The sequence below is a fragment of the Drosophila suzukii genome, chromosome 2L, assembly GCF_043229965.1.
Source record: "Drosophila suzukii chromosome 2L, CBGP_Dsuzu_IsoJpt1.0, whole genome shotgun sequence".
Lineage (NCBI taxonomy): Eukaryota > Metazoa > Arthropoda > Insecta > Diptera > Drosophilidae > Drosophila > Drosophila suzukii.
This window is the reverse complement of record NC_092080.1, coordinates 21,811,974-21,837,605: the sequence shown is the minus strand read 5'-3', so window position 1 is coordinate 21,837,605 and position 25,632 is coordinate 21,811,974. Positions and strand designations below refer to the sequence as shown.

The following is a 25,632-nucleotide window of genomic DNA, read 5'->3' as shown; positions in this document are numbered from 1 at the left end:
AATTAAAACGGAAAATAGGAAAAAATATTCATTAATTAAGGACAGATAACAGGACAAAGGGACGGATTTCCGGAAAATTGAAAATTGAAATAAAGTTTTTCTGGCTATATCTTAAAAAATCAAGATACCACATAACCCTTATATGTGAAGCAGAAAACATTTTGGGTATCGGTTAAAATGCTGAATTTTGGTCACTCTCTATTTTCAGAAAATTACGCAAGTCAACAGCCTTGAGGTTATCACCATGTTTCATTAAAAAGCTATGGCAACTCTTTAACATTTCAGTACCACCAGCAAGCATTATTTACTTTAAAATCAAATGGTTTGTCTTCTTGCCTTGTTAATAATTTTATTCAATATTATATAATAAAATATTACATGTTATTATATCCGAAAACTTTGACAACTGGTCACAGCTATTTGAAAATTCAACAGGAACTATTAACGTTCGTTCCCGCTGCTGAAGTTTTCTGTTGAACTTTCAACAATTCAGCAGTTAAACAGCTAATCTGCTAGGCATTACCAAGTTTGCTTTTACTGTAAACCCATTCTTTAAGAGAATAAATATTATAATTAATAAACATATAAAAAAATATTTGCCAATAGGGAAGCGAGCACTGTTTTAATACCCACTAAATAAACCTTCTTTGGGATATTTCCTAGAAAATACCATGAACGCAGAGTTTCCACCAACTAACCTGCAACCCTAAAAAGATTTTGGCTAATCAAGTTGGCCCTAGCAAACTGTCAAGTCATTTGAAAGCACTTGAAAAATAATTCCTTTAACGATGGACAAGAAAACGAATTACAAGCTGTGCGAACGCAACGTGGACCTCCTTAATGATCTGGAGTTCGTGGACAAACTGGTTAAGGACCTTGGATTGGAGGCAGAACCGCAGGCACGTGGCGTTATCCTAGACCTGGCTTACAGTGAGTTAAAATCCGAAAGTAAAGCAAAGATTTTCAGTGATTTGCTTCAGCTTTGGCAAGGGACAAACTGGTGGAGGCCAAACGCTTCGCCACGCTGGCGAACCGTTCCACCGTGAGTGCCGAGGATCTGGAGATGGCGCAGCTGGAGCGGACCGACGAGCTGAAGGGAGAGTCCGGCCAGCAGGCGCAGAAGGTCCTGGCTCCCAACCAGGAGTCTCCGCCCATGCCGAGTACGAGCCGGGGACTATCGCTGCCCATAAGGCGCCACTGTCAGGTGGGCAAGATGGCCAATCTGAAGGACAAGGGCTTTGATCAAGCTCAAACGAAGCCGAAGACCGGAGGGCCATCCAATCCTTTGGCACTTGGTGCTGCGCTTTCGGGTGCTAGCAGCTCTAGCTCTCGTTCGGTTCCAAGTTCTTCTACTTCCGCTGCTGGTCCACCAGGAGCCGGTCCCCCGGTCTTTAAAAAACCACGTATCCCAAAGTAGGGTTACCAAGAATGAGTAGACTATGAACGAAACCATATTCTACACCTAAAATATGATATTTTTTCAGTTAATAAATATATCTACCTATTTATTAACAAATCGAAAGTCATCACATAGTTGTTATAGGTAATAGGTATGTAGGAAATATAGGTATACCTAGTTCTTGAATGTAAGATTGTATACACTTTCTCCTAGAGTAAAGGTAGTGAGTATTTCGGGAAAATTAAACAAATGGAAGGAGCGTTTCTCATTTTTGATCTTGATCACTAGCCGAGTCGATAAGTCGATGTCCATGTAAACGCTAGGATCTCGGAAACTATCAGAGCTAGAGAGCTACGATTTCAGATTGAGATTCCTTAATTTTTGATTCAGCATAAGGCCCACAACGCCAAAGTCAGTCTAGCGCCCTTATTTTTAGAGATTTTGTTATATAGTAAATGTTATAGAGTAAATACTCATCAATTGTTGTCAATTTTCATATACAATTCAAAAATATTTTCAATCGGACTGTTCAATAAAAAGTCATAAGCAATTAAAGTAAAAGTTTGTGAAACCGGTTTAAGTCGACTACATTTTAAAAGCAATAAGCTCAAATGTCTCAAATAGAGTTTACTAGTAATTTAAAAGCCCATGATTGCATCACAAATGCCCATAACGCCAAGTTCTGTTTGGCGCCCACAGTTTATAAGGTAGAAAGCTAAAATTTGACATGAAAATTCTACTAGGCTGCTTGCTTCATCCGAGGACCACGCCCACTCGAACGCACACATACGTTTTTGGCACCCAGTTTTTTAAGGATTTTTTTCAGTATACATTTAATTGTGCCAAGATTAATACCAATCGATTGACTTACCCACTCTAAGGACCATACCGCTTAAATTTGTCTGCCGCCAATGACAATCTCGCCTTGCTGCTCGCATATCTCCCTTTGGCTCCCTTTAGCTGAGTAACGGGTATCTGATAGTCGGGGCACTCGACTATAGCGTTCTTCCTTGTTGAATCTAAAAGGTTAACATTTAATATTTAGTCCCTGTAAATAATTCGTTTGCTTCAGCGGGGTGCTATTTAATCCAAATACGAAGTTGGCCAAAAAAAACAACAAATAAAAGAAGGTTCTTCTTTTAAAATGTTTTTTCAAACTATTTACGAATTTTTTAGGTATGCATAATACTATACAAACTGTTAGTTGCGTCATGTGTGACGTCAACCATTTTTAAATCAATATATGAACGGCTACTATCGGACAGTGAGTAATAATTTTGACCGAAATAATGAAACTAACAATATTAATTCTGAGTGGTATTTTATTGTCTTACTAATTTAACACTTAAAATAGAATAATGAAATGAATAATGAAATTCTTTATGGTATGAACCACGGGTCTGGTGGGTACGCAATGACATTTTGAGTTTCATTTGTGTTTTTTGCACGGGTCAGACAATCGATGTGTGCGTGCCGACCTTTGGTTGCACGGCATTTTCTAAATGTCAGAGAACCAATAGAAATATTCCATACGCCGGCTTAATAGGAAGCTTCCGACCGCTGCTATAGATGCAATTATTAAAAAAAAAAGGATGTTAGATTCTTGAAAACCAAGACTAGGCCACTAGCACGTTATGGGCGTTATAGTGTTCGTAGCAAACTTTTTTTTATGTCAGTTACCATTTTTTTCTTGCATAAAAACTGTGCGCTACGTACGAAAACAAGGAATCTAAATCTGAAATCTCAACCCTCTAGCTCTTATAGTTTCCGGGATCACACCGTTGGCACTCGGCTAGTGATGCTGATCAAGAATATATGTACGAGTATATGGGGTCGAAGACGCCTCCTTCTACCTGTTACATACTCTTCCCCAAATGCAATATACACTTTTATCTAATATTTATTATATAAACATGTTGACACCAAATACTTATTCTCTACTGTATGACGTGTAAAATTAACAGCAAAGCGGGGAAACACAAGTTATCATTTTCGTAAGGCTGTTTTGGTCATAAGTCTAAATATTTCTCAGACTCGGTACTCGGGTACTCGGTATTGCACTTCCAATCGGCCATCCAGCGAGTGTGGTTCTGTTCTTTCGTTTCTCTTCTCAAAAAAATATTATTTCATTAAGAAAGCTACATATCTTTTTGTGCAGTATTAAGGTGAGTTTTTCATAGGCTTTGGTAACTGAATCCAGATAAGTTAAAGTTGTGTTTTATTGATAGAAAGAAAGAGCAAGAACGGCAAGCCAAAGTTTTAATGTACCGTGAGACTAAAATAGTCCCAATTCAACATACAAAATCTTACGACCGAATATGGGCAAATATTTTGTATAAGACATACCCGTACTTATGATCGTACTTTTAAATCGTGATCTGCGTGCACATATTTTTGTCAACTTCTACTCTCCGAAGTTAAAGTCCTTTTTTTTTAATAACTAACTAAATCGATTATTTTATAATACCGGGGACCGTAACAGTTAAACATTTTATTTTTTTAATCATTTTGTAATCGTTACCCATCACTACTTACATGTGTCATGAAATAACTTTTATTTTCTGACTTTTTTATAACTATCAGAAAATAAAGGTTATCCTCTGATCGAAAAAAAGTAAATTTCAGATATATATGTGCAGATTCTGTATTTCCTCAAAAACCGAATTGTAATGTCCAATACGCGTTTTAATACCGTTGCAGAGGGTATTCTGAAGTTTGCAACGTTTTCGACCCTATAAAGTATATGATTTTTTGATCAGAATCACTAGTCTAGTCGTTAGAGCCTTGTTCGTATGTACGTTGTTATACCCGTTACTTGCAGAGTAAAAGGATATATTAGGTACGTCGGAAAGTATGTAAATGGTATAAGGAAGCGTTTGCGATCCTGTAAAGTACATAGGTTCTTGATCAGGATCACTGGCCGAGTCGAACTAGCCATGTCTACGACTAAATGCTACATAAATAATCAATAAATAATCGAACCGATTAATAATACCGTGCAGATCTCTAGAGCTATTCAAAAATCAACGCGTTTTGTTGTATTTTAACCCGAACATGGGTTTACCTGAAAAGGGTTAGATATCCTAGGCACTTTTAAAACCCATAGAAAAGCAGGATATCTGCATGGGTCATTAGATAAGCGTTAAGTAAGATTCTCATGTTAGCTACGTAAGAAGATTGAATATGAATAAGGAAATCAGTTTGAAACAGTAACTCAGCAAATGAAGACGTCCTAACTTCTGGTAGCTCTATTCATTTTGGTCATTCGAGCCGGAATATTTTCTGATCCCATTCTACTTCTGTATATCTACGAATATCAATTGTGCTATGTTTAATAAATTTGACTTTGCTTTGACCACTTTTAGTCCAAGCCGTTATAATAGAATCACTTCATGCGTATATTTTGGCTGGATTATCAATAGATTCTTTGACTTTTTGTATTAATTTACTCAACAGAGGGGCTGCGCACAGCTCTAGTTTTGGAAATATTTTCCTATTTTTGATTGGATTTACGCTGCTTTTGCTGGGTACTATTGTAACAAATCTTCCTGCTTTAGCATACACTACCGCACATCTGCAAATCCGTGCAGACGTGCTAATGGTCATGTCTCTATCAACTGACAAAAAAATATTAATTATATTCAGGGGTGACACAGATACCACAGACGGTTTTGGGGACGGTTGGTTTAAAAACCAACCAGCAAAAACCTTTAAACTCCGGAATCTACTGAGGTAGCTATTAGTGCTGGGCAAGCTAAAAAGTATGCGATTGCAGTTACAAGGAACTCTTTTTCATATATTTTAAGCAAGGAAATAGCAAGGAAACTGACGATACGCATAACTACTTCCACCACATTCATACGTTCCCCAACTCTGAAAGTTTTAAATAATGTTTAACGGCCGCTGCTCCCGAATACTGAACTTGGGTATATACGTTTAAAAATTTGTAAAAAGTCTATTTACCGACGGATTGTCGTGATCAATGGCTCATATTCTTCGTTAAGGTCCAGCCTTCAAGAAAAAACATAAGACTAATTTCGGTTTGTAAGCGTGTATTTTTATAGAACCCATTTATGCCAACGTTTTTGCATTTGTCCAACTTTTTTAACTTTGACGAAGTGTAGCTTCTAAACTAATGATTGGAACTCAATGCTGTGTATAAGAAAGTTAAAAGGCATTTTATTACCTAAAAATTGAGTCCTTTACGACTGAATTCGGTTTATCAGAACTCAAGTTAGAAAATAAGAAGTTGCAAAAAACACTTTAAAAAAATTGGAAAAACACAAAAAATTTTAAGTGCCCTTTTCTTAATCAGGGAGATGTACCTTACCGGAAAACCATGGTCGATTTTCTTTTGTAAACTGGTGTATTTGTTACTGTGTTTCAAATAAAATAAAGTTCAAGGGGATTTCTATTAGCACACAACACCGATGCCAGCACTATGGCACCTAGCGGTCAGTAGCGGTACTGCTCAGCGTTATGGCCGTTTGTGGGCGTTAGAGTGGGCATGGCACTTTGAATCAAACAAGAATCTGTAGAATCTACACGCTAAATCCCAACTTTGTAGTTTCTATAGATTTCGAGATCTCAGAGCTAATACGGATACATGGACATGGCTAGATCGACTCGGCTAGTGTTCCTGATCAAAAATACAACCTTTTTTCTGGCTGTTACACACTTTCGACTAGTCGTATATACTCTTTTACCCTACGAGTAACGGGTATAAAAATGAATTTGCTTAAAGGGAAAGCTTTCTTATGCCAAAGCTTTGGGGATTCCCAACTAGGTATTTACATCTGATCCGATTTCTTCGTTTTTGCGTCATCAACCCCGATTGAACTCAGGATGTCGCTTTACCCGAAACGACTCAAAGCCAGCCCACTAATGACTGGGCTCCTAGTGTTGGCTCTCACCTTGGAGGATGTTCATGCCAAGTGAAGGTTTAACATTTTTGGCCGGTTAGACTGCCGCCCTCGATAGCATCTTTCCATTTGGATACTGTAGGGCTGAGCTACCGAGGTAGACCTCATTCGCAGCCGTCAGTCCCTGACTTGCCAATTGGATGGAACGTCCCTATGAAGACCCAAGCTCCTTTGGGCGGTATTCACACCAACACTTACGACCGTCCGCCGGCCTACAACAAATCTGGAGCCACGCAAAGCCTTTCTGGAGAAGGGGACAGTTTCGGCTCAAGACGTTTCGTAATCGGATCCAATTCCCAGCCTTTAGACCCCATATACGAGTCTGTAGCCACACAAGCGCAAAGAAATAGGAAGCGCAAAAGAATAGGAAGAAGAAAAGGAATAGGAAAGAAATCCCATCCTGGAAAAGGCGTGACTTCCAGTTCAAGTGATTTTGACTTCGATGATTGAAAACACGGTCCGTGATATCTCCACAGATATGAACGAAACTGTTCACTATCCAGAGGCGACGCAGAGATCTGGCTTGGGATTGGGTGAGTTTCAAAGAGCCATTTGTTGCCACAATCTCCATGCTAATTTGCATTCTTTTTTACAGGCACTGGCCTCTTTCCAGGAGCATTGGGTCACTCACTTACTCCCACCCATAACCGAGAAGAAGAGCTTGGCGAAGGTAAGGGCGGAGAAGACAAGAATATCAGCATACCCACCACCAGTGCCTTGGGATTGGACGAAACGGAGTCAACTACCGAAGAAACCCAAGAAGCGTCTACTTTTTGGCTGCCAGTTGCAAGTTCAGCCCCTGCTTGTATAACCCGGGACATTCTTAGAATACCTCTACCTCACCGAAGTGATCCCTCCAGGATGGCAGAACAGATCTTTGGAAATGTAAGCATCATCTCAGTGATCATTACTCTGCTTGAGTCCTTTTGAGAAGAGATATCCCCATCAGGCAGACAGGTGTGGAATAAAACGGAAAATAGGAAAAAATATTCCTTAATTAGGTACAGATAACAGGACAAAAGGACAGATTTCTGAAAAAAAAAACAAGGTACCACATAACCCTTATATGTGAAGCAGAAAACATTTTGGATATTCCCCAAACGGTTAAATTGCTGAGTTTTGGTCAGCTGTGTATCAGCTGCTCCAGACAAACTCTATTTTCAGAAACCTAAGCTATTCAACAGCCTTGAGGTTGTCACCTTGTTTCATTAAAAAGCTATGGAAACTCTTTAACATTTTAGTACCACCAGTAAGCATTACATACTTTAAAATCAAATGAAAACGTATTCTTTATTTATTCTTGCCTTGTTAATAATTTTATTCATTAACTTATAATATATAATAACATATTGCATGTTCTTATTTCCGAAAACTTTGACAACTGGTCACAGCTATTTGAAAATTCAACAGGAACCATTAAGGGTCGTTCCCGCTGCAGAAATTTTCTGTTGTTCTCAACAATCCAGCAATTCAACAGCTAATCTGCTAGGCATTACCAAGTTTGCTTTTACTGTAACCCCATTTTTAAAGAGAATAAATATTATAATTGACTTGAATCACATTATTTTAACCTACTTTATGAACAATTGAAAATTTAATAAAAATACCGCAGTACTTTTTTGACAACCGAGTATAAAAACAACTTGAAATCACTTAATATTTGATTTTGTTTTGGTTAACTTTACTGCACTGTTTTAATATCCACTAAATAAACCTTCTTTGGGATTATTCCTGGAAAATACCATAACTGCAGAGTTCCCACCAGCTAACCTGCAACCCTAAAAAGATTTTGGCTAATCAAGTTGGCCCTAGCAAACTGTCAAGTCATTTGAAAGCACTTGAAAAATAATTCCTTTAACGATGGACAAGAAAACGAATTACAAGCTGTGCGAACGCAACGTGGACCTCCTTAATGATCTGGAGTTCGTGGACAAACTGGTTAAGGACCTTGGATTGGAGGCGGAACCACAGGCTCGTGGCGTTATCCTAGACATGGCTTACAGTGAGTTGAAATCCGAAAGTAAAGGCAAAGATTTTCAGTGATTTGCTTCAGCTTTGGCAAGGGACAAACTGGTGGAGGCCAAACGCTTCGCCACGCTGGCGAACCGTTCCACCGTGAGTGCCGAGGATCTGGAGATGGCGCAGCTGGAGCGGACCGACGAGCTGAAGGGAGAGTCCGGCCAGCAGGCGCAGAAGGTCCTGGCTCCCAACCAGGAGTCTCCGCCCATGCCGAGTACGAGCCGGGGACTATCGCTGCCCATAAGGCGCCACTGTCAGGTGGGCAAGATGGCCAATCTGAAGGACAAGGGCTTTGATCAAGCTCAAACGAAGCCGAAGACCGGAGTGCCATCCAGTTCGGTGGCACGTGGTGATGCCCCTTCGGGTGCTAGCAGCTCTAGCTCTCGTTCGGTCTTACCCGTGACGTCTTTCCTTTCGGAGGGCTCTAAAATACTTTCCATTAATCCAAGTTCTACTTCCGCGGCTGGTCGACCAGGAGCCGGTCCCCCAGTCTTCAAAAAGCCACGTCTCCCGAAATAGGTTTACCAAGAATGAGTATACTATGGACGAAACGCTATTCTACACCTAAAATATGATATTATTTCAGTTAATAAATATACCTACCTATTTATTAACAAATCGAAAGTCATCTCATGGTTGTGATAGGTAATAGGTATGTAGTATATATATGTACTTATATACCTGTAGGTATAAGTAATTCTTGAATCTATAGAAACGTAAGTTTGTATACACTTCGCTCCCAACAAAGTATAAACATTCTTGATCATATCTTGATATCTCCCACATTTTTTAAGATTTTGTAAAAGTGTAAATTAGGTTCAGTTTTGATTGTCAATATTCATCTATCTACCCATTCAAAAATATTTCTAATCGGTCTGTTCATTAACAACTCATGAGCAATTAAAGTAATGCCAGCTAGTTTGTGAACCCGGATTAAGTAACTCTGGCGACTACATATTAAAAGCAATATGGTCAAATATTTCACATGGACTTTACTAGTAATTTAAAAGCCCATAATTGCATTACAAATGCCCATAATGCCAAGTTCTGTCTGGCGCCTACATTTTTTAAGGTAGAGAATTAAAATTTGACATAAAGATTCTACAACGCTGTTTGCTTCATCTGAGGACCACCCGCACTCGAACGAACACACAAATTTTTGGCACCCAGTTCTTTAATGATTTTTATCAGTGTACATTTTATTGTGCCTAAATTAAATTAGTTAGCTGATGATAGTCAAAGCACCCAGTTATAGCGTTCTCTCTTCTTCAATCTGAAGTTTATATATTATGGACAGGGACTAAAGCAATTTTGCCTCAAATATTTTTGTATTACGAGTATCTCTTAAAAAATAGCTGTATCTCAGTTTGAAGGGTATGCAGTTATGGTGGCTTTTATTTTGAGCCATCTTTAGGGTCGGTAACTACTTCTTCATTGCTGTTCACCAAGTCGTCGATGCCCTGCTGCAAGTCTTCCGAGAAGCGGTTGTAGTACAAGGGCACCTGGACGCCCAGGGCGTTGAAGGTCTTCTTGACTGTCTCGTTCCAGGCATCCACCATGGACTCCTGCCACGGTTTGACCTCCACGTCGGGATCGCACTTTTCGCAGCGCCAGCAGCAGAATCGGCCCATCAGGTCCTCGGCAAAGGGACTAACCTCCCGCTTGGCGTCTTTGAATAGCTCCTGTGTGTGGTCGGCACTTTCCCAAATACCCAACTCTTGGGTGCCATAAACCGCACCAGCCACCAGAGCCAATCGGAAAAGGAAGAAAGCCATAGGATGAAGATAGTTTCTTAAAATTTTGAAATACACCAATAATTTGTTTATTTTTTGAAAATTTTGACAACTGATTTGGTTGCTTTTGGAATCACAAACTTCCCTTCCTGTTATCTATCATTTTTACCATAAAAATGTTAATACTATCTAGACATTAAACAAGTTTCGGTTTTGGTTTCATTTATTGAAAGCTATTCCTTAGGGCATGAATATACCTAGTCAGAGGAACCAATGCTCAATCTAAACGTGGGTTCTTGAATCTTAAATTCAAGTTTTTCAATTTTTCTAAGCAGACTGTCATGTTTCTCCTTCAATTCCTGCACACGATCCCGCTTCATCAGAATAAAATTCACTGTTAGATCGAAATCTGCTAATAACTTGGGATAGCACATAATCCCACCTTTTTGTCGGACTTCTTTGATTTTGGCGAGAAGTTTGTTGTGTCTTAAGTTGCTGATGTATAATTGGTCCCGTAACTCCAAGTGTTGCTGCTGTTTCTTACGCAGCTCTGCTTTGGCAACCAGAAATTTGCGACTCAGCAACTTTCGCCGACATCTCAGATGGGAGGTAGTATGAATTTTGGACTTTATCAGGGCATACATTCGATGCAGTTCTGTATTTCTATCTGTATAGAAACAAAATAAAAGATTGAACTTATAGATCAAGTTTCATAAATGTATATATTTTTATTTATTTTATACTCACTAGTTAGTGTATTCGATAACTGCTGAACGTCCGTTTCAGTTGAGAGATACGTATCCATTTTTACTTCTCCAGAAATGGTCTCTGTTTCATCTATTTTCTACAGAAAGACACTTTTAGTCACCCAAAGTTCTTTTTACCAGTATTTCTTACCTGTTTAATGTAGGCATTATTATGCTGCTTTATAATTAAAACAAGACGTGTCTCGGACATAAGATCACGCTTTTTTCTCATTTGACGTAATGCGGTCTCAGTTACCTATTTAATACGTTTTTGGAGAAAATAAAATTATTTATAAGTCTTAGTTATGTTTGTTCAGTAGAAAAGATACATGTGTCATGTAATATTTCTAGATGAAGCATGTTTAAACATAAAACTCATCAAAAAATGTTTAACACCTAGCTCCAGTTAAACCATTTTATAAATACTAAGAAAATATCTTCTAAAAACTACTTACGACTTTAAGGCGATCTGAGGCTTGAGGCAGGCAGAAGATGGTATTTCTTATGACCTGCTCCATCTCCTCGACCCTTTCATTGTCCTCCGACTGCATCTGCTCCAATTCTCCGAGAAGCCGATCCCTCTCCGCCATGTAGATTTCCTCAGCCTCCCGTTCGCGCTGAAGCCAGAGGTCCAATTCGAACAGGGCACTCATATAACGCCCTCGATGGGCCTCGTTGACCGAGATACCTTTGCTCGGCGTTATCAGGGAATATTTAAACCGGCGTAAGTAGTGTTCAGTCAGACGTTTGGTCAGCAATTCGTTTTCGTACCTTTCCCAGGTATTATCGTCAACTTCCTTCAAAAGCTGTTCCAGGAGCTTACTTTTGTCCAGACTTTTATCCCGCAAATAGACCGGATTTTCAAACTTATACACCACTTTTTCAATCAGTCCATTCAAATAGCTCTGGACAACCTGATCGATGGGAAAAGTCACATGGGAACGAATGCGAGTAGAAGTCTGGGAGGACCAGGACCCGGATGAAACTTCGGTAAAAGTAGGTATAAAACTTGATTTTAATTTCGTTTTTTCCGATTCCCAATCGCTGTCGTCATCAGATTCCAGCTCTGAGGTCGAGAGCGAAGGCAGACTTAGCACATCGGAATCATCTGACTGCAAAATTTCCTCGTATTCGGGGTCTGTTGACTGTATGCTATTAGCTAAACTGTTAGAGTTACTGGCTAAAGGATCCCGGAACCTCCCGAGGTCATCATCGTCCTCCTTCTTCTCCGTTTTTATCTTTCCAATCGTCGAGGTTGTACTCAGTTCGTCCCAGTTAGGTATGCTCCTGAGGCTGTTGAGCAGGGTTAATCGCATCCTCATGTTCGAGTCTGAGGATACACTCATCTGGCTTTCGCGCATACTCGTGATTGCATCTTCGGAGTCGGTCCTTTCGTCTTCACTCTGGACTATTTCACCAAGACGTTCATCCTCCGAAGTGGCATACGTACTCGTATATTCATCTTCATTATCGTCACTTGGCGTGGCTCCAGGTATTACCTGCACCATTTCGTTAGTACGATCTTTTTTGATCTTGTATAAACGGGATGGCTCGACAAAATTACGTAACTTTTTGTTGACCGCTATAATCGATTTTCCTGGGACTATAGATGAATTAATCGAGATCTGCGACATCCTAGCAGGTTTCTTGATACCAGCCGATTTCGCCATTCTAATGGAATTTTTCCGCGGAGAGGGAGTCACATTTGTTGGGGTTGGGGTATTCAAACCACTTGTCATGGCAGATGGAGTAAAATCCTCCGAATCCATACTTACGCTCAATATGGATTGCGATCTTATGGGAATTAAAGAACCCAAAGCTGAAGTCCTCTCAAACTTTTTTCCCACATCCTTAACGATTTTTGGCTCTGGCTTAGCCTGCAATTGTTTAGATTTATTCAATTTCTTCTTTCTGCTTCTATCAGGAGTACCACTCCTGACGTCTACAACTTTGGACTGTCCGATCTTGGTCATTTTCCAAAAGGCGAAGAACACGTGCAGTACGTGCAAAAACAGCACGCTGCAAATATGTAAAATTACAAAGAAAACAAAAACAACAAACAGGTAGAATTAAATAATGTGTAATGTGAACATGTTTGATTGAAAAATCCCAAGAAAAAAGTTTTTTCCTATAAAAGTCGCATTGCATGTTATGAGGCACCCTATTGTGCATCAGATAGAAAAACACGTGTGGCATTTCTTGTTTTAAAGATTAATACACATTTAAATGAATTGGAAAATTATTTGTTACTAAGTCAACTATAATGGACTTTTATTGAAAATTCAAAATGCTGGCTTACCCTTATAAAAACTAGATTAAACATTCAGGGTGTCAGTTAGCTGTGTACCTACATATGTAAACCGTGCAACAATATTGTGCGAAATAGTCTTTAAAAAGTCGGAAAAATTCTTCTTGTAAATCTTATTTTGCTTTTCAGATTTATATAGGCTGTTTTTCTGAGCATTACTCAATTTGTGACACTAAATCATCCGTCTAAGGACGCTGAAACTTGTTTCAATAAATACCACATATATTATTTTTCATATTTGTTAGATTTAACCTTTCTGAGAGCTCTATAAATGTTGTACATTTTTTTGTATTTTTATTCAATAATTTATTAAAATTTAAGAATAGGTAGTACCTACAGTGAGCTTCTGGGTATGCAACAGCTGACCCTGCCTTTATTAACCTTCACGAAGAGGAGCTCAGCAATCTACCATAGAGAGAAATATTTAAGTTTGTATGTATATGTTCTTAAATTGAGAGAGTTCGATCTTAAAAACCGTGTAAGTACATTTTGGTATCAACGTTCTCAATATCAAAACAAAATGGTGAGAAGAGAAAAGCTAAATTGAGTTTACTTAACAACTTTTTGGTAAGTATGGATTACTGACTGGTCTAATAGATTAGTTGAAAATTCAACTTGATTTAAGCACATTGAAAATATTTTCCACTTTTATAATGTTCTTCTGTTCTTAAGAACAGGACGCCGACAAGGAAAATAAGCTGTACGAGAGTATGTACTTTTGGGAATGCGTTTATTTTACATGAACTATGTAAATTGTTCAAACTTAAAGGTACATATACATAAATGTATGTGCGTTGTCATGGAAGGATCACTGTTTGTCTACATCGGGGTTTACGGAATGGTTACATGAGTCCATGTTTTGTGGCCTCACCCTTAAAACAGGCGCCGTAGCTTTCGGCGGCCTCACAGTGGTCATCCGGCACACTAATGGCCGCACATGTGTCGCCAATCTCGAGAGCCAGTTTTAACTTCGCCGGATCGTTACCCGTGTACTGCTTGGCCTTCTCATGGGCGGCGTCCGTGTCCAGCTTGCCGTCGGCGCCAATCAACCCAAAGTTCTTCATCACGCAGGCGCGAAGGCACTTGCCAGCATAGGTAGAGGCGGGCTGCCTTTTGACCAACTCCTGCACGTCGGCGTCGCCGGCATCCACTTCAGCCATACAGGCTTCTGCTGACTTCATGATTTGGGCCAGGGCTTCCTTTTCGTCGAAGCCGCGCACCAAGGTGGCGCCAAGGAGAGTAACTGCCACCATAATAAATGTGGAACAATGCATGATGTTGGCCTGATGTGTCCGGACTGAACTTGCTTGTGGTGATGGCACTCCAAGCGCTTATATCTGAATCAGCGACTCGCTCGGCTGTGAAATAATATGGTACATTGTTTAAAAAACTTGCAAGCGACCGTTCTTGGTTTTTTTCAATTAATGGAAAAGCCAATGAAATCAAGACCGTTGACCGCCCCCATAAGGCACGCACCCCCAGACCTCTAACTGCTGACCGCCCCATTGGAGCACGCACGGAGTTTTAACAACATCCCACAACGATTGACAAACATAATAAAACAAAACAATTCGCGTCAATTAAAAACAATGACCGTAGTTGTAGGCGTTTAGTTGATAGATTAGTCGCGAAATTTTCAGCTGAAGATAGTTCAATATAGTCTCAAGTACGGCCATAACGACCATAAATCGGAAAAATAAAATCCTCTGCACAGAAACTTTTTAGGAATTTACATACAACAAGAAAGGCACTAACTAACTAAAATATTTATTTTAGAATCGTGTATAAATATACTATGACATTCGGAAATCCTTAAATATCGCTATACTCCGAAGTAGAAGAGAATAAGATAAAAAAAAACTAAGCTATGATTTATTTCATATTTTCTAAAAAAAAAAAAAATAAATTTAAAAAACAAAAAAAATATCATTCTTTTCTACCATTTATCTGCCAACCTAACCTAAAAAAAAGTATAAAGCGATCTTTACGAGGACCTAAAAGACCCTTGGACCCGAATTTCACAAAATGCTTTCTTAGTAAACCCCTCTTTTATAACACGATTATTTTTTCCGTAATATTAGCTCATATGTGTTGGGGCTGGGTGACCATGACGGAAATCGACTTTTACTTTGTTAAGTAATTAGGATGTAGCTTAAAAAGCCAGAACAAGGCACTTAGTGTTTTAATTCAACAAAAAGTTGAAAAAAATCTATATTTTAAGTGTTTAGTCGTACTGCAATTTTTCAATTAGGTACATTAAAAATAACAATATTATATTTTTAAATAAAATAGAAAGGGTCCATTCTATTTGTTTTGAATGTTCGCGCCAATGCGCCGCCTTTTGGGCCAGCAAAGAACTACAAATAATAACAAATTTATGAGTCGGCCCACCAGGTGGAGCACTGTGGGATACATTTGGATTTATTTTTTTTATCAATCGCGGTGAGGAAGTCACTGTTATTATATTACACTATATATCACTATATTATCATAGAAATACAATAAGACAAAAACTGTTTAACCAGTTGCCACTTTAGTGCCGTCTGTATGCGCAAGAACTGGAGCTAATAGTCACGGTGATTTGGTATTTTTGAAAAAATAATATTGGTATAAAAGTATATTTCTTCGAGCCGGACGGTATCATTTATCGATGATGCCGCGGTCACACTGGCTGTAGCGGAAAAGTGACGTTTTCGTGAAGTTGTGTTGTTTTTTTTTTATTTTATTTCATTCGTTTTTCGTTGACCATTCGTCATCGCTTCGAGCGGGTGTCCTTGGAAAATTGTCTGTGCGCCGAGCGCCGTGGAGATTGACCTTTTGCCCCGCGATTTGGGGAGCGGAACTTCCGGAATCCGGGTGCCCGAGCGAAAACGGTAAAAGTCGGCCGTCCCGTTCTTCGTCCGCCTGTTGCATCTCTCCCTCTCTTTCCCGCCGGCCTGGAATTGGGGTGGAGCTCGCCCCCTCTCTTTCGCTCGTCCATTCAGCTGTTGCGTTTGCGTGCGTGTGTGTGTGTGTGTGTGTGAAAGACTTTCGACCAAAAGGAACATACGCAATGTTACTTTTTTCGGCCCAATAAGCTGGCTACTTGGCCAAGATAAGTGCCTGCGGAACGAAACTAAACTCCACTCCGAAAGGCGTTTATATAATTCGCTTTGCTTTCCACCTTTGTGCGTTTGGCCAGCTTTTCTTCTCTTTCATTCGGCCAACTTGTTTTGCCCGCACTCGAGTGTGTGTGTGCTGGTGTGTCGGTGAGTGTGTGTGCGAGTGTGCGTGTGTGCATACATGTTGCTATTAATTTACGCTTTCTGCTCGGCTGCTTCAATTAATTCTTTGGCTTAGTCCCGATGCCCTAACTCGAGTGCTTAATTGCCACACATTTCGTTTTCGCAAGCACTAACCGCTCGAAAAAGCTCCAAAATCCAAGGTACCTACTCTGAAACCCCCTCCCTTCCCCCACTCCCGCCCATTTTCCATCCCACTCTGCGGTTGTATTTAAATTTCATTCGTTCAATTGTGAAAATCGCGGTTTCACAAAATTTGTGAAAGTTTCGTTTTTCCAGTGCTTCAGTTTTTCTACTTGCTCTCATGCCTCAGATACATACAGCAGTGGTCAATAAAACAATATTTTCCAGGCTTAAAAGCCTATGTTCGATTTCTTATACTATGTGCTAGATGAAAAAGAAAAAAAATTTAAAACATTTTAGTTTATCAACACCAGCAACAAGTTTTGGCCTACCATAATTTATAAAGATTTTTCTTAAATATTTACAATTATTATTCTAACCATTAGGTTAGTCCTAAAGCTTTTAAACTTTTATTATGAAGTTTATGACCAACCAAATAATTGTGTTTTATAGGCAATAAACAATTCAATTATAAACATATATTTTAAATTTCCAGAATATCGAAAAAAAATTTAACACAGACCCAGTTTCAAACAAAAAATATTTAATACCTCTTTTTAGATGTATATTTTCCGAAAAAAAAAATGTTTTCCCTTTGGATCATAACAATGCTTCCTTCAAAATAATAAAATACATTCCTGTAAATGTAGGTTTAATAGAAATTTTAAAAACATTTTTTAAAATGGTTATTTTTGTCATGTTACTAATATCTTGACCACGGCTGTTGTGTTTAAACGAAGATAATTAATGCAGTCACTGCTGTTGGTGTGCTTTAAACAATAAGCATAGTGGGATTAGAGTTTTTGTTACGTTACGTTTGCACTATCACCGTGATCAACAGGTACAAGCTACGATTAAATATTAAATTTACAATTGGACCATATCAAATGGGTATCATTCAAATATTTAATCTTTACTTATCGATTAAATCTCCAATTGGTACCCTATAAATCTAAGCTGCTATCTGGCAAGGATTTTAAGTAGTTGTTAGGTAGATAGGAATTCACACATATGAACGTACAATAGATTGGCAAACTAGGCCAGACAGTATAGTATCAGACTAAATTACTGACCCCTATATATATATATTATTTAGGTTTTTACATTAGAGTTTGAAAATAGTTTTACAAGTATCTTACATTTAAAATGTAAGCCCTGATCCAATATGATATTTAAAATCATCAAATTGATAATCTAACTTATCATAGGTTATGTTTGCTTTTACTTTCCAGCTTAACCTTCATGTTAAGTATGAGCTAATTATGCTGTGATGGCGAAGATGGCATCGGGAGATCTTTCGCTGACCAGCACGAGCAGTCAGGAGGGTAAGTCTGTGGATCTTTTAGCAAGCAATATCCTCATCTAACTTTACCCGTGTTATTCCAGAAGAGAGCTCGGAGTACGCGGGCTATGATAACACCCTCCGTCCGCCGTCGAATTCCAGCGGCAGCACCACAGCAGCCAATATGGCCAACAACAACGGGCCCTCGAAGGGCGTCAATAGCGGAGTGGGCGTGTCGGGCGTCACCGGCGGAAATGGCACAAAGTACGATCTACTGCAGACGCAGTACAAGTCCGCACTCCTGGAACTGAACACCCTGCGCCATCAGCACGCGAGCACCAAGCGGCGTTGCGATGAGTTGGCCACCGAACTGAGTCTCTACCAGGAGCACTACGTGGCCGATCGCAACAAGTTCACGGATATAGTGGAGGAGAGCGCGCGGCTCAAGCGCCTGCTGCTCGAGACCCAAAACCAGCAGAGCCAGCAGGCCCAGAATGGAAACAGCCAAGTGCCGCCAGGAAGTAGTGGGAATCCCTATTACTTTGGGAAGCCTCAGGGATGCGATGGCAGCTGCAGCGAGAAGCTGGCCGAGCTTAAGAAAGAGCGCAACATGGCCGCAGTGGAGCGCGAGAAGTACAAGAAGTCCTACATTGAGCTGGAAAAGGATCGTAACTACTACCGGGAGCGGGGCGACGAGAATCAGACACTGAAGGTACTGCTCTCCAAGGAGACCAAGAACGTGGTCTCGCTCACCGAAGAGCTCAACCAACTGCTCTCCGAGAAGGACAACGTGCTGCAAGAGCACCAGAAGATGTCCGATGATCTGGTTCTGGCCAACAAGGAGATAGAACGTCTAAAAAAGGATGAACAGCTCGCGAGGGGAGAGATCAATGCTCTGCAGTTGGCCAACGCGGAGCTCAAGAAGCGCGATCTGCTGAAGTCGCGCGAGAGCTCTTGGTCGAAGGAGTTTCCCATTGGAAAGGAGCTGGAGAACAGCAAAGAATTGGAGAAGCTGCGCAAGAGTCTGGAGAAGGCTCTCTCCGAAGTGGAACGCTCCAGTCAGGATGCGGAGGAGGCCAAACGCGTTCGGGATTGGGCCATATCACAGCGCGAGAAGATTGTGCAGGAGCGGGACTCGGTGAAGACGCTCTGCGACAAGATGCGCCATGAAAGAGATAAGGCTATATCCGATTCGCTGATGGCCATCAGGGATAGCGAGAAGATTAAGAAGCAGAAAGACGAGGCCCAGAAAAAGATTGACTTGCTCAAGGAACAAATGGAGCAGCAGGAGCGTCACAATCTGGATAGTAATGCGTCCGGATCCCGACGCAGTTTCCGTCTAAGCAGTTACGAGGGTGAGGACCTACTGGAAGTAGAGCTGTCCGGCTACGAACACACCTCCGATCTGGGCATCATCCTGGATGACAGCAACAAGCGGAAGCTGGTGTGTGGCGTGACTAGCAGTTCTCCTGCCTGCGGAAAGCTTAAGATCAACGATGTGATCTGCAAGGTAAACAACCTGGACTGCCAGTCCTTGTCGAAGCGAATGGTTCTAGATGAAATCCGCGCATGTGCTCCACGATCCCTCCTGCTGGTTTCCCGCACTCGTCATAGTAAGCGGCACGCTTACTCTGTTCAGCTGAAGACCAGGGATCGAGATTGCCCGCATGGTCTGCAACTCGACATGGGCGTGTTCATTGCAAAGATCGAGCAGAACTCGCTGGCTTTTTACGAACCGGAGCTGGACGTTGGAGACCGAGTGCTGAGCATTAACAATAAGTCAATGGACTCGGTGCAGTCTATCGAGGAGGTGATGCAGGTGCTTAACGACCCGCGCAGCGATGGTCTTAACCTTTTTGCGCTGAAGTACGTGCAGGACCAATTGCCGCCAGGCATGACCACCTCGTCGGCTCAGACGGATTCTATTGACTCCATGCAGCATGTTTCGGGTAGCGGTGGAGGTGGAGGAAGTGGGCCCAGTAGCGCCACCAAACATCCGTCCAAATTCGCTGAGTTTTTCTTCCGAAAGCTCAAGTTCAGCAAGCCGGGAACACCGGAGGATAACTTTGAGCAGGAGCACGATGACGCCATCGCCGCTCTTGATTCGGTGCTCAGTGAGAACAGCTCAGAGAAGAGCAAGGAAAACTTGTTTAACCGCAAAAAACGCACCAAGAAAGAGAAGGAGACCTCCAAGAGCATGGGCACCTGGCCGCGGACCAACATATCACACGATAACCCAACAGGAACCATGCGGGGCAATCAAAAGAAACAAGCCCTGATGTCACTCTTCACAGCCGGTCCCATCAACGTGGACAAGGATGATGAACTTGTGGGTGAGGTGGGAGTACCGGAGAAGCAGCCGCCAGAGTTGATGCAGGAACAGCTGCCTCCACCGTTGCCCCCACAGATGTCCAAGCCCTTGGCCCACATCCGGGGAGCAAATGGGAGCGCCATTAAGGCGCATCCCAACCGCAACTCCAATCCGGTGAGCTCGGGAGTCTCAGCACTGTTTCCCCCTGGTTCTTCTGCAGGCATGACCATGACCGGTTATCCGACCCATCCGAGACACTCGCTCTACACTCCCGAGGAGATTAATCAGAAGCCAATGCAGCGGGCACCCCTGATGGGCGCCAATGCTAGAGTAAAAATTCCCTCACAGGAGCGCTACGGATCCAGACCGCACAGTAACCATCGCTTGTCGCTGAATATCACACCCAGTGGCGATTTTTACCAGCCCAAGACCAGTGGTCAGCAGGCCCAGCAGCAGGTGATGAATGCCTCGTCGTCTTCAGCGGGCTTTGCAATGGGATCGGGATCAATGGGTGGAGTCACGGGTCCGGCGGCCGGCGAGTTTCCAGTGCGCAAGCAGCAGGTCTATGACGTCTTCCACCCGCTTCCACTGCCTAAAAACAGCTCTGGATCCAATCCCAACGCCTTGTTCATGCCGCTGAATCCCCCGAGAGGCAGTCATCCGTTGCCGGCTGGCCAGCCGCCGGATGTGGTGTCTCTGAAATCGCAGAACTCCATCGAGTCGATACTGTCCGCCAAGAGTCCGGCCGTCAGCGAGTACGGCGTGTACGCCAAGCGCCATGTGCCCATGCAGGTTAGGCATGTGCCCAAGTACCCGAGCGACAGTGAGAGCATTGGCTCCGGAATTCACGGGGGCTATGGCGGGTTTCTCCAGTCCAACCATATCCCGGGGAACAGGCACACGCAGCTGTTCCCCACTTTTGGGCCCGGGGGGAGGAGCAACCGCAGATCCAGTCCCCTGACACTGCCCTCTCCACCGCCTCAACAGCAGTTGCAACAACTGCCTCCGGCTGTGGTACCGCACGACAGCGTTGGAATACCCACCGACCTGGACTATCATCCGCACCATCATGCCCAGACCAACCCGCTGCCACACCCCCATCCACTTCCGCATGCCCCTTACCTGGACTACGGACACGGGCCCTACCCCTACATGGGCGTAGGTGGAGGAGGAGTCTCGGGAGTGGGAGGTGTAATCTATGAGGGCGGAACCTTTCCGCGCAAGAAAGACAATCAGCGGCTGAGAATTCCGTCCAATCCCAGTGTGGCCAGCAAGAGCGGCAGCATGGTTAAGAACAGCTCCGGTAGCATCGACCATCACTATGTGACACACACGGCTCCGCCTTCCGGAGGGTCCATGTCAGCCTCATCCTCGGATCGCGCACCCATCTCCCTGATCAGCTCCAGCATTCACAACAGTTATGGTGCAAATATGGCTGGAGGAAATGGAACTGGATCAGGAGTTGGAGTGGGAGGAGGCGGAGGCAGTGGACGCGGTTCGCCCATGCCGCAAGTTCATGTGGAGATCCTCAGCCATGGAGGCGGCGGAAGTGGAAAGCGAAACTCCAATGTGCCCGCGGATTTTCTCTGCCCCGGAGACCTTAGAAGAGTCACCATCGACAAGCGCGACAAGTCGCTCGGTATCACCATTCAGTGCAACAATAACGGCGGAGGGATCTTCGTATCCACCGTCGCCGATAAGAGCACAGCGATGCGTGCCGGTCTCCAGGTGGGCGATCAACTCTTGGAAGTATGTGGCATCAACATGCGGGCCGCCACGCAGGAGATTGCGGCCAACGTGCTGCGGCAGTGCGGCGACTCCTTCACAATGCTCGTGCAGTACAATCCGGAGAGTATGTATATCATTCTTGCGCGATCCAAAATCTCCGATCTAATCGCGATTCTTCTTTCAGAGTTTCCTTCGATGGAGTACGAGGGAGTGCACAATCTGGAACCAGAATCTCCCGTCAACCACTCGGGCTCCCCAACTCCGCGCAACTCACCGCGACCACCTGCTCGCAACTCGCTCTTCCCGTTGCCTTTGCAACCACAGGTTCCATCAGCGAGGTCCGGCTCGAGGGCTCCGCTCTCTCATCAATCCATCAAGGACCAGAGCTTCACCGACAGCCTGGAGAACCAGTCGGATATCAGCAGCAGTCAGGACATGCCCTCGTCGGCGGCCACCACAACAACAACGACCGCATCGGCCACGTCGACGGTCTACGATGAGGAGCCCAAGCCCGCCTTGCCGCCTCCGCCTGCATCCGTTCCGGCAGAGAGTACGTAGCCACAACACTCCACCCACTACTAACCACACTCCCGGGGTAGTAGCATGTTCCAATATTTCTATCCTTCGACGGAGAAGGTAACCGTGCAGCAGGAAGCGTTTCCGGCTGTATAAGGTACATATTCTCAGGATCGTAGCCCAAAAAGTCAGGGTGATTAGAATTAGTAAGGAACATGATTATTTTCCGGCCAAGAAAGGTACAAATCTAGCACAGAAAACTCTGATTTATGACACCCCATAAAGAAACCTCCGAATCTTCGTCCCTACTAACAAATCCTATCATGTTTTGATTCTTTCATATAACAACGAAAACTTTTTATTCCAGCTCTGAGGTACGTGACTCTGCACATGGACAAGTCAAAGAACCTGGGCATTAAGCTGTTTGGTGGCAACAAGGTAGGCATCTATGTGCACGACGTGGCGACCGGATCGCCCTCGGATCATGCAGGAATACGAAAGGGGGATAAAATACTGGAGTACAACGGGGTGGACCTGAGCGGAGTTACCGCCGAACAGGCGGCCAACGAGATTTCAAAGCTCACGGATACGGTCACTATGCTGGTGCAGAATAAACTGCACAGTGAGTAGCGAATGATCTTTATTTTCGTTTCAAGCTTCATTTATCTACTTATATTCCACGCAGCTCTAAAACAAATTAAAGACGAGCCTGGCGACTCCTTTTACATTCGCGTGGGGTTTGACCGGACTGGTGAGTTAAACGAGGACGATTTGCGTTTTGTGAAGGACGAGGTGCTCTACGTGGACAACACAGTCTTTAACGGCACCTTTGGCTTGTGGCGGGCCTGGAAGCTGGATGCCATGGGTCATCGGAAGGAGTGCGGCATAATACCCAGTCAAATAAAGTAAGTTTTGAGAGAGATTAGGTTGCCTTAACTACTTCACATTTCATCCCCCAGGGTGGAAGAGGAACTACGTTCGGGGGAGGTGGTGGACTGTGATACGGGAACCGCCAGACGAGGCAGCACTTCGGCCAGGAGATCGTTTTTTCGTCGCAAGAAGAACCAGCGCAGCTCGTCCCGCGACTCCACGGAGATTGCCAGCTTCAGCAATACACAGCTCAGCTTCTTTCCAGACCTAGGCCTACTCAACGATGATGGTGGAGCCCTTAGCTACCAGCGTGTGGAGCTGCTGGACTGTAAGATACCATTCACGAAATATAAATAAATGATTTAATACTATGATCATCTTTTAGCGCCCATTCGCCGGCCTGTGCTGATTATTGGACCGCTGTCAGAGTGCCTTATGGACCGCCTGACCATCGACTTTTCCAACCTATTCAAGCTGTGCGAGGTGACTGCCATGGACTGCTCGCAGGAGGCCATGGAGGAGGGTCTGAAGGAGAATATCTTTGTGGACTACCGGCGGAGAGGCAACAAGTTTGAGAGCACCACCGTGGAGGCCATCAGCAATGCCTGCAAGAATGTGAGTAATAATCTTTCCACGCCTTAGATCTTCTGTAAGCTCTAATTTTTCCCCGCAGGATCGACGTCACTGCATCTTGGACGTTTCGATCTCCGCCGTGGAGCGCCTGCAGCGTCTACAAATCTACCCGATTGTCCTACTGCTGCGCTTCAAGTCCGCGAAACAAATCCGCGACATTCGCGACTTTGGCACCGACAAAATCTCGGCCAAGGCGGCCAAGGAGATGTACGAACGGGCCATGAAACTGGAGACAGACTACAAGCAGTACATATCAGGTAAGAACAATTAATAAAAACCTCGGTTTTCTAATATGTTAAACGCACTTTATTATTTCTTTCAGCCGTCATCCCCGGCGTCAGCATCAAGCACATGTGCACCCAAATCAAGGATGCCGTCGACAAGGAGCAGGACAAGCTGCTGTGGGTGCCCGTGACGAGTGGCTGATGCGATCGGATCGACTTGCAAACCTGGACTTGGGGTCTTCTTAGTTTTAGTTATTAGCACACAACGCGACACTCACGCCTAGTATTTTTTCAACGCGCATCAATAGTATCGAGTTCGTATTTGTTTTGTTCAACGCAGAGTATTCAATTGGCGTCGATTTGCAACTGATGAGTTTGCAATTAGGGCGCGGTATTTCTACCTGTTTCTTGTCTCTGTCACCTAATTTATGTCTGTAGATGTAGTCTTTGTTCGCGGTACGTCTGTCCGGTGCGGCAGATAAGTTCTGTCAAGCTTGATCACAAACAAGGAATGCTTCCACAATTTATATATCATATTTATATATACCGTCTGGAACTAGATTTCCTTCTAAGGCGACATTCTAAGCCGAAAGTCTGTTTGTATGCAATTTATTATTATGTAATTGTAAGTAAAAACATTATAGATTTGTATTTTATTTACCTTAACGATTCGATAAACTCGGTGGCAATAGAGTTTGGCTTTAAACCCTTCAACTGTTCAACTGTGTATATTAAATAGTTTCAACTAATCCAATTTTCTCTGAGAACTGCTTCTAAATCGAGCTTTACTTACAACTTTACTTATTCTGGCAAGTGCCTTTGGCCGACCCTGAAAATAAAACATCGGCTAGTTAAGAAACAATAGAAGTTTTATTTAATTGAGTGATTGACAAAAAAGCTATCACTAGCCTTAAGTGGTAAACGGTTAAACTGAAATGAAGTGCCTGAAATGCCTTCAAATTTCTTAGAAAGGAAACCCTTTTCTACACATAAATACAATTTATAAATCTAATTTATCAACATACCCTTGTATGCATTAAAGAGTAACAGTAATATATCAACGTATTAAATACAATAAAATCTATTTTATACATACGTAAGCATTCTAAATATACAGACTACATATATGATCGCATACCTTTTTGCAATAAATATTTTTCCAAAACGCCTACACTTTAATCTGGGCTACTTTTGAAAGATTTGGGGTTAATGTTATGGCCACTTTTATGGTAATGCTTAGACCTACGATCTGAATAAATAAATAAATAACTCTAGTAAATACCATCGGACGCAGCTCAATGGCCGCGATTCGTTCGCAAGTATTTCAAGGTACATTCGCTCTGTAATTTTTTCCTATCTTGGGCATTATGTTGGTCTATATTTACATTAACACAATGCCGCTTCTTAAAGTAAGCTTAGGGTTATAGATAGTAGAGTTGGGTAAATAATGCACTTTTAGGTGAACATGTTCACTTGTTCTTTTTTTAAATGAGTCAACTCACTCATTTTGCTCACTTGTTGTACAGCTTATTTTTGT

At 42.6% G+C, this 25,632-nt stretch overlaps 7 protein-coding genes across 8 annotated transcripts; 4 read left to right on the top strand and 3 right to left on the bottom strand.

Annotated features, from left to right (window-relative positions):
* Positions 1–721: 721 nt before the first annotated feature.
* LOC139352320 (transcription initiation factor TFIID subunit 9B-like) lies at positions 722–1,516 on the top strand. Its single transcript, XM_070994421.1, has 2 exons — positions 722–930; positions 981–1,516. The coding sequence occupies exons 1-2, from the start codon at positions 789–791 to the stop codon at positions 1,415–1,417; spliced, it is 579 nt and encodes a 192-aa protein (XP_070850522.1). The 5' UTR covers positions 722–788; the 3' UTR covers positions 1,418–1,516.
* A 5,257-nt stretch (positions 1,517–6,773) lies between these two features.
* On the top strand, positions 6,774–7,614 carry LOC139352450 (uncharacterized). Its single transcript, XM_070994557.1, has 2 exons — positions 6,774–6,854; positions 6,917–7,614. The coding sequence occupies exons 1-2, from the start codon at positions 6,800–6,802 to the stop codon at positions 7,249–7,251; spliced, it is 390 nt and encodes a 129-aa protein (XP_070850658.1). The 5' UTR covers positions 6,774–6,799; the 3' UTR covers positions 7,252–7,614.
* Positions 7,615–8,109: 495 nt separating this feature from the next.
* LOC108019138 (transcription initiation factor TFIID subunit 9B) lies at positions 8,110–8,908 on the top strand. The gene is made up of 2 exons (XM_017086922.4): positions 8,110–8,323; positions 8,375–8,908. The coding sequence occupies exons 1-2, from the start codon at positions 8,182–8,184 to the stop codon at positions 8,857–8,859; spliced, it is 627 nt and encodes a 208-aa protein (XP_016942411.3). The 5' UTR covers positions 8,110–8,181; the 3' UTR covers positions 8,860–8,908.
* A 670-nt stretch (positions 8,909–9,578) lies between these two features.
* Positions 9,579–10,212, bottom strand: LOC108012044 (MICOS complex subunit MIC13 homolog QIL1). The gene has a single exon (XM_017077327.4). It carries the CDS (start codon positions 10,113–10,115, stop codon positions 9,735–9,737), a length of 381 nt encoding a protein of 126 aa, XP_016932816.2. The 5' UTR covers positions 10,116–10,212; the 3' UTR covers positions 9,579–9,734.
* A 63-nt stretch (positions 10,213–10,275) lies between these two features.
* On the bottom strand, positions 10,276–13,695 carry LOC108017312 (uncharacterized). The gene is made up of 4 exons (XM_017084339.4): positions 11,275–13,695; positions 10,971–11,075; positions 10,821–10,917; positions 10,276–10,740 (listed from the first exon to the last, which is right to left on the bottom strand). Exons 1-4 carry the CDS (start codon positions 12,790–12,792, stop codon positions 10,331–10,333), a joined length of 2,130 nt encoding a protein of 709 aa, XP_016939828.3. The 5' UTR covers positions 12,793–13,695; the 3' UTR covers positions 10,276–10,330.
* A 145-nt stretch (positions 13,696–13,840) lies between these two features.
* Obp28a (Odorant-binding protein 28a) lies at positions 13,841–14,442 on the bottom strand. Its single transcript, XM_017084367.4, has one exon. The coding sequence runs from the start codon at positions 14,399–14,401 to the stop codon at positions 13,970–13,972; it is 432 nt and encodes a 143-aa protein (XP_016939856.3). The 5' UTR covers positions 14,402–14,442; the 3' UTR covers positions 13,841–13,969.
* A 1,339-nt stretch (positions 14,443–15,781) lies between these two features.
* Dlg5 (Discs large 5) lies at positions 15,782–25,190 on the top strand. 2 transcript variants are annotated; one of them, XM_017084319.4, is made up of 10 exons: positions 15,787–16,000; positions 17,764–17,856; positions 17,918–21,976; positions 22,037–22,402; positions 22,736–22,990; positions 23,054–23,273; positions 23,328–23,566; positions 23,624–23,853; positions 23,912–24,128; positions 24,194–25,190. In XM_017084319.4, the coding sequence occupies exons 2-10, from the start codon at positions 17,802–17,804 to the stop codon at positions 24,295–24,297; spliced, it is 5,745 nt and encodes a 1,914-aa protein (XP_016939808.3). In that variant the 5' UTR covers positions 15,787–16,000; positions 17,764–17,801; the 3' UTR covers positions 24,298–25,190. The 2 variants fall into 2 exon arrangements, 1 of the variants encoding a protein (XP_016939808.3); XR_010653433.2 differs by lacking the exons at positions 23,054–23,273; positions 23,328–23,566; positions 23,624–23,853; positions 23,912–24,128; positions 24,194–25,190 and having other exon boundaries at positions 15,782–16,000; positions 22,037–22,525; positions 22,736–22,875.
* Positions 25,191–25,632: the final 442 nt, after the last annotated feature.

Excerpts from the sequence above, each read along its gene's own strand:
- LOC108017312 (XM_017084339.4), bottom strand. The coding sequence starts at position 12,792 with ATGACCAAGATCGGACAGTCCAAAGTTGTAGACGTCAGGAGTGGTACT. Across the intron at positions 10,918-10,970 it reads ATAATGCCTACATTAAACAG|AAAATAGATGAAACAGAGAC; the intron begins GTAAGAAATACT and ends GTCTTTCTGTAG. Across the intron at positions 10,741-10,820 it reads GTTATCGAATACACTAACTA|ATAGAAATACAGAACTGCAT; the intron begins GTGAGTATAAAA and ends GTTTCTATACAG.
- LOC108012044 (XM_017077327.4), bottom strand. The coding sequence starts at position 10,115 with ATGGCTTTCTTCCTTTTCCGATTGGCTCTGGTGGCTGGTGCGGTTTAT.
- Dlg5 (XM_017084319.4), top strand. The coding sequence starts at position 17,802 with ATGGCGAAGATGGCATCGGGAGATCTTTCGCTGACCAGCACGAGCAGT. Across the intron at positions 21,977-22,036 it reads CGTGCAGTACAATCCGGAGA|AGTTTCCTTCGATGGAGTAC; the intron begins GTATGTATATCA and ends TTCTTCTTTCAG. Across the intron at positions 23,274-23,327 it reads ATAATACCCAGTCAAATAAA|GGTGGAAGAGGAACTACGTT; the intron begins GTAAGTTTTGAG and ends TTCATCCCCCAG.
- LOC139352320 (XM_070994421.1), top strand. The coding sequence starts at position 789 with ATGGACAAGAAAACGAATTACAAGCTGTGCGAACGCAACGTGGACCTC. Across the intron at positions 931-980 it reads TATCCTAGACCTGGCTTACA|CTTTGGCAAGGGACAAACTG; the intron begins GTGAGTTAAAAT and ends GATTTGCTTCAG.
- Obp28a (XM_017084367.4), bottom strand. The coding sequence starts at position 14,401 with ATGCATTGTTCCACATTTATTATGGTGGCAGTTACTCTCCTTGGCGCC.
- LOC139352450 (XM_070994557.1), top strand. The coding sequence starts at position 6,800 with ATGAACGAAACTGTTCACTATCCAGAGGCGACGCAGAGATCTGGCTTG. Across the intron at positions 6,855-6,916 it reads GAGATCTGGCTTGGGATTGG|GCACTGGCCTCTTTCCAGGA; the intron begins GTGAGTTTCAAA and ends TCTTTTTTACAG.
- LOC108019138 (XM_017086922.4), top strand. The coding sequence starts at position 8,182 with ATGGACAAGAAAACGAATTACAAGCTGTGCGAACGCAACGTGGACCTC. Across the intron at positions 8,324-8,374 it reads TATCCTAGACATGGCTTACA|CTTTGGCAAGGGACAAACTG; the intron begins GTGAGTTGAAAT and ends GATTTGCTTCAG.